Raw genomic sequence first — 17,684 nt, 5'->3', positions numbered from 1 at the left:
TTAGTACAGCAAGCAATGCGAGCAACAGTTCAACTGGTAGTTCAGGCAGACTAACCGGGAGTTCAGGGAGGTTGGCATCAAGGTCTTTAGCATCAGCAGTAGACAAAAAGCAGCCAGGATCAAGTGCTGGGCGGCAAATCGGTCGTCCTGCAGGAACCAGACCATCCCAACAGGCCATCCCCAGACCACTGTCTAGCGGGGGCCGACAACCCAATAAATCCGGACATTCCACCAATGTCTAAATACGTGAGGAATTTTGTTCTTAAAGATGTTGATTAATACCTTTTTAATGTAATATTAATTGTATTGTAGGGCCCACTGAGTGGGCGCATTTTAAGCTACATATTGTAGAGATTTGTTAAGTCTTTAAGTGTTACGGCACGCGCCCTGCGATAATTATAATAAAATAGTAGGAAATCTTACAATTTTACTTCTTGAGTCTCAGAAAAGATAGACTAAGTCTCAAAAGGCATCGTCCTCGTTACATGCTTATATGATATAATATGTTAACTCTTTTTGATACAAATGTATTCAGGGTTTCTTAGTCGAATATTCGAGGGTTTTCGGGTTTTTCTACGGCTTTGAATTAAGAATTATATGTTACTGTTAGGGTATCCATTTTATTTATTATCACTGTATAGTACGGAAGGAAGCCAGTATGTGTTGACGTAATGTTATTTATACTATTTTGTATGACATTATTTTACTATTTGATATTTCGACATATTTATAAACTGTACGTACTCGTGGTGTTTACATTTTCGACTTTGTTGAGCTTCAGAGTTCCCTGAATATTAGTCTAATATAATGGCGAGCATTGAATATTACCTCGCACTTGACCGAGAAAAGTGTTAAACATTTCTCACAGTGATGGCGTTAGTCGGTGCTCTATGTAGACGCTGCATGACCCTCGTGGGACCTGGCGGTATCAGAACCCTCTCCTCTGAGACCGTGCAATCCAGATCGTGAGTAGCTGTACCTGTTTCAATATCTAGCGGGGAGATATTGGGGTCATTCTGGCTGACTTCCCCTTTCATATTGTATGTGGAATCTTCACGAACAAATTATTGCCGAAACTCGAGACGGTGAATTTTACTTTTGACTTGGAATCATGGCGACAGGCAGGCACCCAGTTTAACCCTCTGTTATCAGGGAACACGAGAAAGAGGTGCTAAAGTTCGATGCGCTGTCTTCTAGCTGGTGGAGAGATGACAAAGATCCTCTATACCTTATGAATAGTGTTCGGATACCCCTCCTTAAGTCTCTAGCTCGTCAGATCGACTTCCCTGACCCGCAGATATTGGATGTAGGGTGCGGTGGAGGCTACTTAGCCGAGGTTATTTCCTGATTAAGTTTTTGACAATATTTTCTTGTGTTTAAGCATCGGTATGTTGCTTGGACCTCATCTAAAATTTTAGAAGTTAGAAGAATCGGACGGTGTTTTTATGCGGAAAAAACAATTGCAAGTTTCGACCTTGGTATGAAGTCTAACTCTAATTACATCTGTTGATTGGATTTCACCAAATCAACTGAATAACAAATAACATCAGGAGTTGGCCAAACAGGGGTTTGATGTAACTGCAATAGATCCTAGTGAGGAAATGATACGGATTGCTTCTAATCACGCAAACAAGTTTCCAGGCAAGCTCAATATTTCAGATACATTTACATTCTAACTTCGCTTAAATTCACTTGAAATTTAGAATTACTACAAAATAGGAATAAACTTAGAGCATCCTAATTCCATCCTAAAACAGACAGTTTCCAACATGCCCGCTAATTACAATTACGTCTCACGAGGTGCCTGTCCCGTTACCTGGGTAGTGGGTACCAGTGATCTGTGTAACTAGTCTGTGTAACTAGTCTGTGTAACTAGTCTGTGTAACTAGTCTGTGTAACTAGTCTGTGTAACTAGTCTGTGTAACTAGTCTGTGTAACTATTCTGTTTAACTAGTCTGTGTAACTAGTCTGTGTAACTAGTCTGTGTAACTAGACTAGTCTGTGTAAATAGTCTGTGTAACTAGTCTGTGTAACAAGTCTGTGTAACAAGTCTGTGTAACAAGTCTGAACAGTTCTCTCTCCGTACAGGCGATCTAGATCTGAGATACCAGGCCGCCACCGTGGAGGAAGTGACGGAGCAGTTTGATATGGTGGTGTCGTCAGAAGTGGTGGAACATGTGCCGTGTGTGGCTACCTTTGTATCTCAATGTGCTGGGCGCGTCCGGGTGAGTTTCCAAACTTGGAGACAGACTTATTAACAAGTTTAGGCTCTAGTTAAAGTTTAGGCTAAAGTTTAGGCTCATTTCTATCTAAATATCTGTGACTGTATTTCCCTTTTTCTTGTTAATAACTTCAGAATATTCATGAACAATACTTACGACACTTCCCATTAGCCAGGCGGGGGTTTAATGTTCACCACGATAAACAGAACAGTAGCGAGTTGGTTGTTTGCAATCATGTTAGCAGAGAATGTAGCAGGACTGGTCCCACCCGGTACTCATGAGTACCACAAACTGGTCCCTCCTCACACCCTGACCGGCGCTATTGCTGATTGTAATTCCTCAGATTGAGCGCTGCTCTTTCTAAATTGAACTATTTGTGGTTGTTTTGTATGGGTATAATATTGCATAGCATATTTAGGGACTGCAGGAAATGTCGAAGATGGTTAAACATTGAACATGACCTGATAATTTCATACTTAAATTTGTTGACAGTCTTCACTCTCAAGTTTGTATATAATCATTTTAACTTTTACAATACTGATATTGAATATTGTGACAAGTAGTTGATCTAACTGATGGTTAATCGCAGGTGGTTTCGACGTGGTGAAAGTGGTCGGACTGAATTTTAACCCTCTTACTCGTCAGTGGGGCACCAGTTCTGATCTCTCTATCAACTATGCAGTGACTGCCATTAAAAGAGACTTAGAGGATATCGAACATATCGAAGATGAATATGATAGTTGATGAACAATCGGGTTTCCCGTCTCAATATTTGTTCGTCTTAAGTCTTTGTAATTAAATTTTTTAACGAAGAGCGATTTGTCAAAAATATAGTCAATAGTGTAAATAAGATTTCTTATAGTTCTGAAGAAGTTTGCAAATAGGGTCGTCCGTAGCACCGGTGATAACGATATTGATGATCGAATATTTAGGAATAGAAGCCTAATATTCTTAATGCTTAAAGACTAAAGTGACCCTCAGTGATTCCCCATAGTATCAGTACAGACGTACAGTGAAGTCTTAAGTCTTTAGTTTTTTAAATGAAGTGTGACAATGAGGAGTATTATATTTATATCGATCTAATTTTTTGATTTGGTTTTGATCACAGATTATAAATTAATGAAAAAGGCATTTTTATTTTTAGATTTAATTGTTATTATGTATTAGTACTCCATACTTGTAATTATATAGTTATTATATTTCATAAAATGAGACCTCTATCTTACGACGCGTTATCAGTTATGAAAAGTGAAGATCGAAGAAGGCAGTTCCATCACGCCCCTTAAAAATGAAACTCACAAAACACAATATGAAAATAGACTTACAATTAAAATAGATTTACTTACCACCGTACCGGTATAGCACGGGCATATTACCTGGTACACAGTATAGTTACCTGGCACACCAATCCCAATGTGCGGCTCTCTTTTCGAGCTTCTCGCAGTGAAAGAAGCGAGCAATATAAATAGACTAGCAGTAGCAAGCTGGCAAGGGTTGACGATTGACGAAGCCAATTGTAGCGCGATGCGTTACTGTGCCGCGCCGCGCACTCAAAGAGGCTTCTCACAGCGACCTGGCTAGATCGGCGAGATGCGCTACTGTGCCGCGCCGAGCTGCCATGAATTGACATCGTCAATTAAATAAATTTAAGATATATTGTAATAGAGATGATTGTGCAATTATAAAATACAGCGTGCATTAAATATCATAACGTTAATAATTTGTTGTAGGTTTACAACCTACCAGGACGTGCGCCGAGTTGGACTCGTCGCGAACAGATATTTTACGAGTATCACCCGTTAAATAATTTGTTAACTTGTTAATGAAATAGATTATATCATACAGTACTTTTAAAAACCCAACCCACCCCTAACCCCTTAAATAGTTTGGATCGGTTATTTTAGATCAGAGAATTGGCATTGGGAGAAATGAGATGCACCTAATCATTATCAGACAGGTAGAATTCAGCGTGACTATCGTTTGGATCTGTGGGTAGCATTTCCAACCATAGGTAATCCTTAAGTTTGGCCTTGAAGATATCAGGACAGCTATGGTCTCTTATTTCGAGAGGAAGTTTATTCCAAAGCAGATGTGTCCGATAAAATTAAAAGAATTAATTAGAAATTAGAAATTAGAAATTAGAAATTAGAAATTAGAAATTAGAAATTAGAAATTAGAAATTAGAAATTAGAAATTAGAAAGATCATTATAAAATTACATGTGTCAGATATTGCTCTATCCAGAGCCCTTGCGCTTAACTTGCAGTGGTGCGCGCTCGCCTCCCGGCAGTAAATTTTTTCTTACTTGTGAAACAAGCGCGCCCGCAGTGGCGCAAAAGCACTCAGATCCCAATCAGTTAAATGAAAATTATTCAACCAAACAAAAAACATATAAATATTAATGTGTAATCAATAATTGATTAACCCGGCGCTCACTATTTCGTACAACCTTGCCACCGGGGGAGCTGAAACCAATGCAGGTTTTCAATCAAACATTGTATGTTTACAACCTACCAGGACGCGCGCCGAGTTGGACTCGTCGACGGTATGGAACAGATATTTTACGAGTATCACCCGTTAAAATCAAACACTGCCATTTGTAGTCAAACGTCGCCAACAGTTGCTCTTGTCCAATGAAATCGCTGCATTATGTAAGCCAAGATTCGCATACGAATATATGTAAGGCGCAGTTTATATGTTATATCTCCGCCAAAAGCACACTCCCCAAATTGCGCGCATTGCTGTAAATTCTTTCAAACTTCATGAATCGAGGAAAATTATTTTTTAATGTATTCTGAGGATCAATATATGCACTTATAAAAATCATTTGGAATACTTTTGAAGAAGAATAAAAAGCTCAAAAATTAAACGCTACTGACGTATTTCTCCATAAAAAGCACAATAGCATCAAGCATGAGAAGTTTTTGTCGAGGTGCCTCGAAAGTGATCAACTTAGTGCACAACCAAGGAAGTTATAAACATATTTCATACGTATCAAATTGGATGTGCTTTTGGCGGAGATATAACGTGCGCCATATATGTTGTAGGTTTACAACCTACCAGGACGCGCGCCGAATTGGACTCGTCGACGATCCAATTTGTAGCGCGATGCGTAACTGTGTCGCGCCGCGCACTCAATGAGGCTTCTCACAGCGACTGGCTAGATCGGCGAGATGCGCTACTGTGCCGCGCCGAGCTGCCATGAATTGACATTGTCAATTAACGGTCCAATATATGGAACAGATATTTTATGAGTATCACCCGTTAACTTGACGGATGTTACTCGTCTAAATTTCTTCGAAGTAGCGCGCGCCGCTTTCTTCTCGACGGCACGAGCTACGAAGTAGCGCGCGCCGGGCCAGATCATTAACAATGGTCAACCGTTACCACATATGTAATTCAATTATGCATAATGACTTGCAAAATGTTGTAGCACGATGCGTTACTGTGCCGCGCCGCGCACTCAATAAGGCTTCTCACAGCGACAGATCGGCGACTAGATCGGCAAGATGCGCTACTGTGTCGCGCCGAGCTGCCATGAATTGACATCGTCAATTAAGCAAAATGCAGCGATTTTGCATTAGACGAGAGCAACTATTGGCGACGTTTGACTCGACTAAAAATAATAAAATGGTAGCGTTTGATCGAAAACCTGGTTTCAGTCCCCTGTGTTGTTAGATGACCTTTAGTAGACCAATAAAACCCGTATTTGTCGTATGTACAAAACCTGTAAAACAAAATACTTTATTACATAATAGAATAACTTTACCACCAAATTAAACCAATTCCAAATAAATACCTAATAACTAAACATTATAAATACTTACCGATTGGACGGTAGTGTGCTGCCAATGTTCCACTCCTCCCCAGTCCAATCGGTTATCCTTCTTTGCTTGTCATTGCTAGAAAAGGTAAACACGGTTAGAAGTATTCTGTCACGAAAGAGAGAGAAAGGTGTGAACAGTAATAACATTCCCCGGTTTTCCTTTTCCAGCAATGCTAGCCCCAATTTCTCTCAAGATTGCACTATTAAATTACACAAAAATACGCTCGAAGATCCCGTCTGAGCTACAGCTGTCGTCAGATTATCACCCGCAGTGACCTATCTGGACGAATCCATTAAATAATTAAAATACAGTCAACAACCCCGTTTGAGTTATAGCTGTCTTCAGATTATCACCCGCAGTGACCTATCTGGACGGATCCATTAAATAATTAAAATACAGTCAACAACCCCGTTTGAGTTATAGCTGTCTTCAGATTATCACCCGCAGTGACCTATCTGGACGAATCCATTAAATAATTAAATACAGTCAACAACCCCGTTTGGGTTATAGCTGTCTTCAGATTATCACCCGCAGTGACCTATCTGGACGAATCCATTAAATAATTAAATACGCTCAACAACCCTGTTGGAGCTACAGCTGTCTTCAGATTATCACCCGCAGTGACCTATCTGGACGAATCTATCAAACAATAAACTTGTACCCACAAATACGCTCAACAACCCTGTTGGAGCTACAGCTGTCTTCAGATTATCACCCGCAGTGACCTATCTGGACAAATCTACCAAACAATAAACTTGTACCCACAAATACGCTCAACAAACCCCGTTGGAGCTGCAGCTGTCTTTAGATTATCACCCGCAGTGACCTATCAAGACGAAACTGCCGAATATTAAAATCGTCCCTGTATTTTCGCTCAACAACCCCGTTGGAGCAGATGTCTTCAGATTATCACCTTGAGTGACCTATCGAGACGAAACTGTTCAGAACTTATTACAGAGAAAAACATAACAAGTCATATTAAAATTTCTTCAAAAACCCCGCTAAAATATAAATGCCACACGCGCGCGCGTCCAGCGCGCATTTTCAAATGCTAACACTATTAGTACTTTCTATACCTAGACGAGCTCAAAATTACTAGCAATACAGAAATTACTTTGTTCTCAAAAAACTCACCGAGAGGTTATAATATCTAGCTCAAAAATTAAAAGCGTCCCCATAAAACGAGTAAATATTCGAGATAAATACTAAAAGAACAACTCAGCAAAGTGGATTAGCTACCTAAATTAGCTACAAACATATTATATACGCAGATATATTATTATGTTTACCTGCGACCACACTCTTTTGCAAATTAAAATGAAATATACAAACTTAAAATAAAAACTGACGAGACGAAATAATATATACTCCTGACATTGCTCAGAAATTAACTCGTAAAAAACGACTAAAACACGATTCTACGAATCATGGAACTGGATATTCATACTGAATATTACTCTTATTTCTTATAAACAGACATAATTGATCTTATAATAAACATTCGACTCTTTTCTATATTTAGTATCATAGAATCCGACAGGAAATTGCGATAAAAACTTAAAACACGACACATAACAAATTACAAAACATAAAACTGAATAAACTCACAATTCCTAAAATAGAAACATTGACTTTTGCTTGACTCAACGCTCTTGACTCATACATTTAACGACACAAAACATTCATTTGATTGCCTTCTTGTTTCTCAATCAAGATACTTTTCCAAATCTACTCTGAACAAAGGTTTTAATGTATTGCCAGCTCTCTCGATCATTCCGTATTTCCAAGGTCAGCATCCTCAGATCCGGGGAATGTGTTAAATGAACACTGAGCAACCATATGACCTGGTTGGTGGCATATAAAACAACATACCTTGGGACTACTACTCCCCCTCGGCCTCATATAAAGCTTTTGTCCTCGTTTCTGAGCATATTCAGAGTTGTATCTCTGCTGTCCTCTATCCTGAGCATCAGGGTTATATCTGTTTTCTTCTCTCATTGGTTGACCCGTGAAATTCCTTTGATCCCCATTTCTGGTCCAGTGAATGTCAGACCCCAATTTGTAATCCTCAGCTAGAAAGACAGGTTCCTGCTTTACCATTTCCTCCATAGGAGTACTTTTAAAAGGTAGACTACAACTAGAGTGATTCTCATTCCTTGTGAATCCATCTCCAAACGTCCTTTTTAACTGTTCTTGCATCAAGTCATAGGATAATGTACTAGTGCAAGTTGCTCTAACTAATCTCGCCTGTTCATCACTTAGGCTTGCCTGATTTAATAGTCTATACGCTAATACCATGTCATCGTAAAGATCTTCGTTCTTTCTGAGCTGTTTGAGAATTTTATACCTCCTCTGGAATTCCAAGATGTAGTTGTCTATATCTTCTCCATCTCCTCTCCTGTATCCCTCAAAATCATCTATTGCCTTAAATAAAGACTGAGTACTGTCCTTCTTATACAGTTTGTCCAGTTCGGCAATGAGTTTATCAACTCCATCTTCTGCTCCTAGCACCTTTAATGTCATGTTTATAGAAACCTCCTGTGGTCTACCTTTCATGTTCATAATCAGCTTACTAGCTTGCTGTTTCGTTGATGCTGCGGTGCCAAGCTGCCATATTAGCACTTTCTTCTTCCATGTGCTGTAGTCAGCGCTGTCGTCTAAAACTGGTATCTCACGAAGACTCATAGTTATAGTTCGACTCAAAAAACTCTAAAACTGTCTCTCAAATTAGTCTCTAAATTAGTCTCTAAATTGTAGTCTAAATAACACACAAACAAAGTGCCACTGTCAGGTCGTTGTGTAGAACGTTTTCCGACTTCCTGCTATCACTGTTAGATGACCTTTAGTAGACCAATAAAACCCGTATTTGTCGTATGTACAAAACCTGTAAAACAAAATACTTTATTACATAATAGAATAACTTTACCACCAAATTAAACCAATTCCAAATAAATACCTAATAACTAAACATTATAAATACTTACCGATTGGACGGTAGTGTGCTGCCAATGTTCCACTCCTCCCCAGTCCAATCGGTTATCCTTCTTTGCTTGTCATTGCTAGAAAAGGTAAACACGGTTAGAAGTATTCTGTCACGAAAGAGAGAGAAAGGTGTGAACAGTAATAACATTCCCCGGTTTTCCTTTTCCAGCAATGATAGCCCCAATTTCTCTCAAGATTGCACTATTAAATTACACAAAAATACGCTCGAAGATCCCGTCTGAGCTACAGCTGTCGTCAGATTATCACCCGCAGTGACCTATCTGGACGAATCCATTAAATAATTAAAATACAGTCAACAACCCCGTTTGAGTTATAGCTGTCTTCAGATTATCACCCGCAGTGACCTATCTGGACGGATCCATTAAATAATTAAAATACAGTCAACAACCCCGTTTGAGTTATAGCTGTCTTCAGATTATCACCCGCAGTGACCTATCTGGACGAATCCATTAAATAATTAAATACAGTCAACAACCCCGTTTGGGTTATAGCTGTCTTCAGATTATCACCCGCAGTGACCTATCTGGACGAATCCATCCAATTTGTAGCGCGATGCGTAACTGTGCCGCGCCGCGCACTCAATGAGGCTTCTCACAGCGACTGGCTAGATCGGCGAGATGCGCTACTGTGCCGCGCCGAGCTGCCATGAATTGACATTGTCAATTAACGGTCCAATATATGGAACAGATATTTTATGAGTATCACCCGTTAACTTGACGGATGTTACTCGTCTAAATTTCTTCGAAGTAGCGCGCGCCGCTTTCTTCTCGACGGCACGAGCTACGAAGTAGCGCGCGCCGGGCCAGATCATTAACAATGGTCAACCGTTACCACATATGTAATTCAATTATGCATAATGACTTGCAAAATGTTGTAGCACGATGCGTTACTGTGCCGCGCCGCGCACTCAATAAGGCTTCTCACAGCGACAGATCGGCGACTAGATCGGCGAGATGCGCTACTGTGTCGCGCCGAGCTGCCATGAATTGACATCGTCAATTAAGCAAAATGCAGCGATTTTGCATTAGACGAGAGCAACTATTGGCGACGTTTGACTCGACTAAAAATAATAAAATGGTAGCGTTTGATCGAAAACCTGGTTTCAGTCCCCTGTGTTGCCTCTGGCTAATATTTCAAAAAGAAAGCGACGCACGCTACGTCGAAAAATATCATTTTTCAACGCTTGCTACACGTTGCACAATTCTCGTGCACGCGATAAGTGCACTCCGGCCGGCCGGGCGCGATGAAAAGTGGTTGCAGCGTGTGTCAATTCAACGCTCGTGTGTTTTTGACGAAATCAGCAATCGGATTGTAGCAAAATTCACAAATTGGAAAATATTGGCATTGTCAATTAAAAATTATAATGTATGAGCTCCGTGTTGATAGTTTCTTACCTGAGGACCCCAGGCTATTATGTTCATTAACATAATAGCCGAATAAAGATTTGGCGGAATGACAGGCTGAGCGCGGCCTGCAGTAAATAGTTTCAAAAGAAATGAAAATATAATCAGTAATCACAATTAAAATTTATAAAAATTCTTATTTTTACATTACACGCAATTAAAGCGTTGACGGGTGGTAACCTTGTAGCGCATGCACTACTGGGTCGCGCGCGCATCAAATAATGCTTCTCGCAACCACACTTCGGTAGATCGGCAAGATGCACCACTGTGCCTCACCGAGCTGCGAAGGATTGACATCGTGAATCAAGTGGTAACCGTAACATATTTAAAAAAAATTAGCATGATTAAACCGTCGATGATTCGATCCGACGCGAGTCCAACTCAGCGCGCGTTTTGGAATGTAATAAACCTACAATAATGAATAATAAATATGTGTTCCAGTATTACGGGTGGATTCTATTGCTGCAATTAATATTTGTGTGCTTGCTCTATCCAGAGCCGGCATTGCGCTTGCACATTGCAGTAGCGCGCGCCCGCCTCACGGCGGTAAAAATAACTTTTCTTGACTTGTGAAACAAGCGCGCCCGCACACCCCAGCGAACGCCGCGGGCTTCATGCGCCGCTAAAACGTTTAAATTTCATTTTTACAATTCTCCCAAGACTCCTGTTAAGACAAATTGCGAATGTTTAGCTTTAAAACTACTCTGTTCTTGAAACAATTGTTTTAATCATCGAATACTGAAGAGTTCAATTCAATCCGAGGTAAATTGTTCAAATTATGAGTGATCATGAATGAAAAATGAATAATTTACACGTAAAATTTGCCTCAAAATTTGTCTTGAAAAATAACCATAACTCTGGCTATGATTTGAATTTTGAAAATTTAAAATGCTAGTGCCGCGCACAAAAATATTCCGCGCATTTAAAACGTGTCGATAATGCGCCCAAACCAATGTCGCGTTGGATAATAGTATCCAAGCTGGTTGAATTCACAATTTTCATTTCTTGTTCCAGTTTGTAGCTTTGTGTGGCAGCCATATTGGTTTTGTGCGTGCGCTTATATTGCGCGCTATCTATATATCTTACCGTTAAATGTACGTTTACAGATTTAATCGAGATCTCTGCGAGGCTTTCATAATTATGTATGATATAGCTTGATATGCTGTTACTTCAAATTGCTGTAATTTCTATTTATATTGACTGAAGTAGAGTACAAAATAAAATTATTTGCTCTCTAATTTTAAGGATGTCGACCTGCAACTGAAATTGAGTGATATTCGACTATTTCAATTTAGATTCGCTAGTCAACAAAATGATTGCTCACTCCGAAATAACAACTTTCAAGGAATGGTATGTACCCTATTATTTACAACAAGGCTCCCAGCATTATAGTAAAACATAGACAATAGACAATATTTTAATATAAACTATAATTAATTTTTGACCGGGAACATTCAGCAGTTAACTTTGTCGTATTTTAAAACAAGTAACTCGGGCCCAGTTCGTAGAGAAGATGGATTTGCTGTATTTTAAAACAAGTAACTCGGGCCCAGTTCGTAGAGAAGATGGATGTGCTGTATTTTAAAACAAGTAACTCGGGCCCAGTTCGTAGAGAAGATGGATTTGCTGTATTTTAAAACAAGTAACTCGGGCCCAGTTCGTAGAGAAGATGGATTTGCTGTATTTTAAAACAAGTAACTCGGGCCCAGTTCGTAGAGAAGATGGATTTGCTGTATTTTAAAACAAGTAACTCGGGCCCAGTTCGTAGAGAAGATGGATTTGCTGTATTTTAAAACAAGTAACTCGGGCCCAGTTCGTAGAGAAGATGGATTTGCTGTATTTTAAAACAAGTAACTCGGGCCCAGTTCGTAGAGAAGATGGATTTGCTGTATTTTAAAACAAGTAACTCGGGCCCAGTTCGTAGAGAAGATGGATTTGCTGTATTTTAAAACAAGTAACTCGGGCCCAGTTCGTAGAGAAGATGGATTTGCTGTATTTTAAAACAAGTAACTCGGGCCAAGTTCGTAGAGAAGATGGATTTGCTGTATTTTAAAACAAGTAACTCGGGCCCAGTTCGTAGAGAAGATGGATTTGCTGTATTTTAAAACAAGTCACTCGGGCCCAGTTCGTAGAGAAGATGGATTTGCTGTATTTTAAAACAAGTAACTCGGGCCCAGTTTGTATAGAAGATGGATTTGCTGTATTTTAAAACAAGTAACTCGGGCCCAGTTCGTAGAGAAGATGGATTTGCTGTATTTTAAAACAAGTAACTCGGGCCCAGTTCGTAGAGAAGATGGATTTGCTGTATTTTAAAACAAGTAACTCGGGCCCAGTTCGTAGAGAAGATGGATTTGCTGTATTTTAAAACAAGTAACTCGGGCCCAGTTCGTAGAGAAGATGGATTTGCTGTATTTTAAAACAAGTAACTCGGGCCCAGTTCGTAGAGAAGATGGATTTGCTGTATTTTAAAACAAGTAACTCGGGCCCAGTTCGTAGAGAAGATGGGTTTGCTGTATTTTAAAACAAGTAACTCGGGCCCAGTTCGTAGAGAAGATGGATTTGCTGTATTTTAAAACAAGTAACTCGGGCCCAGTTCGTAGAGAAGATGGATTTGCTGTATTTTAAAACAAGTAACTCGGGCCCAGTTCGTAGAGAAGATGGATTTGCTGTATTTTAAAACAAGTAACTCGGGCCCAGTTCGTAGAGAAGATGGATTTGCTGTATTTTAAAACAAGTAACTCGGGCCCAGTTCGTAGAGAAGATGGATTTGCTGTATTTTAAAACAAGTAACTCGGGCCCAGTTCGTAGAGAAGATGGATTTGCTGTATTTTAAAACAAGTAACTCGGGCCCAGTTCGTAGAGAAGATGGATTTGCTGTATTTTAAAACAAGTCACTCGGGCCCAGTTCGTAGAGAAGATGGATTTGCTGTATTTTAAAACAAGTAACTCGGGCCCAGTTCGTAGAGAAGATGGATTTGCTGTATTTTAAAACAAGTAACTCGGGCCCAGTTCGTAGAGAAGATGGATTTGCTGTATTTAAAAACAAGTAACTCGGGCCCAGTTCGTAGAGAAGATGGATTTGCTGTATTTTAAAACAAGTAACTCGGGCCCAGTTCGTAGAGAAGATGGATTTGCTGTATTTTAAAACAAGTAACTCGGGCCCAGTTCGTAGAGAAGATGGATTTGCTGTATTTTAAAACAAGTAACTCGGGCCCAGTTCGTAGAGAAGATGGATTTGCTGTATTTTAAAACAAGTAACTCGGGCCCAGTTCGTAGAGAAGATGGATTTGCTGTATTTTAAAACAAGTAACTCGGGCCCAGTTCGTAGAGAAGATGGATTTGCTGTATTTTAAAACAAGTAACTCGGGCCCAGTTCGTAGAGAAGATGGATTTGCTGTATTTTAAAACAAGTAACTCGGACCCAGTTCGTAGAGAAGATGGATTTGCTGTATTTTAAAACAAGTAACTCGGGCCCAGTTCGTAGTGAAGATGGATTTGCTGTATTTAAAAACAAGTAACTCGGGCCCAGTTCGTAGAGAAGATGGATTTGCTGTATTTTAAAACAAGTAACTCGGGCCCAGTTCGTAGAGAAGATGGATTTGCTGTATTTTAAAACAAGTAACTCGGGCCCAGTTCGTAGAGAAGATGGATTTGCTGTATTTTAAAACAAGTAACTCGGGCCCAGTTCGTAGAGAAGATGGATTTGCTGTATTTTAAAACAAGTAACTCGGGCCCAGTTCGTAGAGAAGATGGATTTGCTGTATTTTAAAACAAGTAACTCGGGCCCAGTTCGTAGAGAAGATGGATTTGCTGTATTTTAAAACAAGTAACTCGGGCCCAGTTCGTAGAGAAGATGGATTTGCTGTATTTTAAAACAAGTAACTCGGACCCAGTTCGTAGAGAAGATGGATTTGCTGTATTTTAAAACAAGTAACTCGGGCCCAGTTCGTAGTGAAGATGGATTTGCTGTATTTTAAAACAAGTAGCTCGGGCCCAGTATGTAGAGAAGATGGATTTGCTGTATTTTAAAACAAGTAACTCGGGCCCAGTTCGTAGAGAAGATGGATTTGCTGTATTTTAAAACAAGTAACTCGGGCTCAGTTCGTAGAGAAGATGGATTTGCTGTATTTTAAAACAAGTAACTCGGGCCCAGTTCGTAGAGAAAATAGATTTGCTCTAGTTGTCAGTTTACGGACAAATAAAGTCGAAAAGCATTAATCAGAATATGTTTTAGGCTGTCCCAAAATTTCGGATTCTTTTTCTGGAGTTTGAAATTGGCGGGAATTTTAAAACTCTCGTTGTGGTACGTACCAAACCAATATTTTCAGCGCAGAGTTTTAGCGCGCGCCAAGAGCACACACGTATTTTTGCATTGAAGCCGCGCGTTATTTGCACGTGCACTTCTACAGATTAAAATTTGGAGAGGGCCCTTACTGCTTACATTACTAAGTTGTTATGTAGTAATATTGTGAATTTGTCCGAAACTGGAAACAAATCTTGTAAAATTTTACGAATAGAAGTTATAGTATTACTTGACTGTAAAAATTTACTGAGTTTCACTTCCATATTTCAGGATCCGACCGCTGATATTAAAATTGAAGAGTTAGATTTCATTGGAACATGGAATTACTGTAATGGAAAATAAAACAGGTCTTGCTGAGCACTGAGGATGAAGAAATGTTATATGGGGAGAAAATGGGCTACTGGAAGTGGACCTTCTTAAACAAAGACGACTTTCACAAAATGTTTAAAAGATGTAGTAGTAAACCCGCGATGGGGTGGCATGTGCCTCAATAAAAATATTACAATCATTTATTATTATATCAATTTATCGTTAAATATTTCAAAAATATCAATAACGTATGGTTGATCCTTCACACTTGGTAAAATATATAAAAATAAAGTTAATCTACACTAAAGAATAAATAATCTATATTATATAAGATCACGGTCGTGGCATCGAACCTTGGACGCTTCCCCTGCCACTGTCAGACACTCAAATTGGAATAGTAGTGTGCGCTACTCGAGCTGTTGATATATGAGTTCTTCGGTGTTATTTATATAATTGTAATATGTAATGACTGACAGTGCGAGATATCTTTTTTTGTTTCTATTTGATGTGTTTAGTGTTTGTGTTGCATTCTAATATAAACCGCGTATTAGTTTCGTGTCAATTTTAAATTTGATAAGTTTATCTTTAAACTGTATTTATTAGCAGTAATAGTTACATTTTGGTATTATCCATATATTTATTATTGTAATACTGCTGTATAATGCTGTTTCTTCCTCATTGTAGCTTACATATAGGATAGCATACTTTGCTATGATCTTTAATCACAGTTGACAATACTTGATTAGAGTTAATGATTGTACGCGTTTGAAATCTTGATTTGATATCATTATAACCTTTACTAATATTCAGATGAATGAATTTGATGTTTTATTTTTCCTCGGCACTATTGAAAATCCTTTAAGGGATAGAATCGGCACTGTCAAATATCTTTAAAAGGTTCGTAAACGGAATTACAGTCGATCTCCTGACAAATTTATGCCGAAAATTTGTTTTAACACGCGCAGCAATATGAAGCCCGCGGCGTTCGCCGGGGTGCCGCAGTGGCGCGAAAGCACATGGTTAGGTGAATTTGTGTAATACTGATTGATGGATGTTACTCGTCTAAATTTCTTCGAAGTAGGCAAGTGCCACGAAGTAGCGCGCTCTGGGCTAGTCCTTAACAATGAACAAAATACTGAAAGTGAAATGCATTTGGCCTGGTCATCTAAAACACAAGATTGTGACTCAGATCCCCATACCAGCGCGCAATAACTCCATCTTTGATAATTAGTGGAAGTTGAATTTGCATAGATGTTTTGAGAAATTCAACGTGTGTCAAATAAAAGGTTACCTCTTTGGTACACATGCACTGTAAATTTACCGTAATAATGGAATAATATTACAGAGTCGAACTAAACCGTATTTCGATAGTCAATATATCGAGTATTTTTTGATATACCGGGCCTGTTCTTCAGTCTTCCCCCAAACTTGAATCCAATTAGCTTGTAATTGGCCATAGCTTATATTGCATTTGATGGTCTTTTGTCTATTACATACAAATTAATCCCAATGATGCATATATACGTTAATCCCTACATGTTGCCCTGATGTCAAAGAATGTTCTTTTAAAGGGTGCATACAGTCTGACAGCTGCAACATAAACTGCGTAAACTTTACGGTCTGCTTTCTCAAGATCAGCCTGCTTCTCCATTTTACCGTGAAGCCTAATTTCTAGTTTTTATAAATACAATGCAAGTGCATGTTTACTAATCTTAATCTACTTAACAACTCAATAGCCCAAGTACAGTCACCATACCCGTAGTATATTCCTTGGTAATAGAATAACTTTAAAAGTTTTTCAAATTGTTGCTATAATTGATTTAAATAAAAATTTGTTGTTTTCTTGAAATTTTTGTTTTTTCTTGAACATAATTTAATATTTATTTAAATTATTTTTCTATTTAGTGCAATGATATTTTGTAGACACTTGTGATTATTATCAAAAATGTCAATCTTACAAATGTCAACAATCCTAAAATAATTTAGAACCGAAACGTGATCCTTTGTAAGATTATATGTCCCAAAAGTCAAATTGACTTGTACTCAAGTATAAAATTGAACAATTTACTCGAATAACCACGGTCACTAGCAAGTTCTCTCAAATGAAGAATATCATCATACGACTCCAGCAAGATGAAACGCTTCCAGAGGTCAACCTTCAGGTGGTGTAGGAGGTTACGTCTGTGAGCCCCAAGTCTACCAACTTCACTACACATCTCGACAGCAAAACACAGCGCACAGACACTTGTGATGATGTTATGTCATAATCTTTACTTACTTACTTACTTATCAAGACGGGCTTCATCCTGGGTGTTGGTCTTCCTTGGAACTCCTGCCTGTTCAGAACATAGTTGAGGTCCCTACCTATTGAACCTATTGATAGGTTTAGAAGTAGGCATCTTCACGGCCATCACGCAATCTGCGGACCACCTCCTTCAGTAAAGTCTTCAGTAAAGTAAAGTAAATTAAAAATTATGACATAACATCAATCATCATCACACATGTCTACAAAGTATCAAATCACTATATGGAAAAATATAAATATCTTACCACCAAAATTAATAAATTATTAACTGCAACTTTATTAGTTAGTGGTAGTGTCGAGAGCCATGTTGAAG

The 17,684-nt window shown here is 38.9% G+C and overlaps 3 protein-coding genes and 1 long non-coding RNA gene across 4 annotated transcripts in view; 3 read left to right on the top strand and 1 right to left on the bottom strand.

Annotated features, from left to right (window-relative positions):
* The window catches only part of LOC134815328 (gamma-tubulin complex component 2-like), a 28,246-nt gene extending 27,491 nt beyond the window's left edge, over positions 1-755 (top strand). Inside the window, exon 15 of the mRNA XM_063823849.1 lies at positions 5-755. Within this exon, the coding sequence (XP_063679919.1) occupies positions 5-242 (238 nt within the window). The 3' untranslated portion in view covers positions 243-755. The remainder of the gene's footprint in view (positions 1-4) is intronic.
* Positions 756-838: 83 nt separating this feature from the next.
* On the top strand, positions 839-3,022 carry LOC134814825 (ubiquinone biosynthesis O-methyltransferase-like). Its single transcript, XM_063823118.1, has 6 exons — positions 839-965; positions 1,153-1,336; positions 1,551-1,641; positions 2,089-2,225; positions 2,394-2,553; positions 2,812-3,022. Exons 1-6 carry the CDS (start codon positions 871-873, stop codon positions 2,964-2,966), a joined length of 822 nt encoding a protein of 273 aa, XP_063679188.1. The 5' UTR covers positions 839-870; the 3' UTR covers positions 2,967-3,022.
* A 2,907-nt stretch (positions 3,023-5,929) lies between these two features.
* LOC134815829 (uncharacterized) lies at positions 5,930-9,109 on the bottom strand. The gene is made up of 2 exons (XM_063824416.1): positions 9,033-9,109; positions 5,930-8,932 (listed from the first exon to the last, which is right to left on the bottom strand). Exon 2 carries the CDS (start codon positions 8,731-8,733, stop codon positions 7,819-7,821), a length of 915 nt encoding a protein of 304 aa, XP_063680486.1. The 5' UTR covers positions 8,734-8,932; positions 9,033-9,109; the 3' UTR covers positions 5,930-7,818.
* A 2,584-nt stretch (positions 9,110-11,693) lies between these two features.
* LOC134821836 (uncharacterized) lies at positions 11,694-15,881 on the top strand. Its single transcript, XR_010161057.1, has 2 exons — positions 11,694-11,804; positions 15,028-15,881. It is a non-coding gene; the product is annotated as an uncharacterized LOC134821836 (long non-coding RNA).
* Positions 15,882-17,684: the final 1,803 nt, after the last annotated feature.

This window comes from Bolinopsis microptera, chromosome 1, assembly GCF_026151205.1.
Source record: "Bolinopsis microptera isolate Bmic1 chromosome 1, MBARI_Bmic_1.0, whole genome shotgun sequence".
Classification (NCBI taxonomy): Eukaryota; Metazoa; Ctenophora; class Tentaculata; order Lobata; family Bolinopsidae; genus Bolinopsis; species Bolinopsis microptera.
This window is presented reverse-complemented; position numbering and strand designations above follow the sequence as displayed.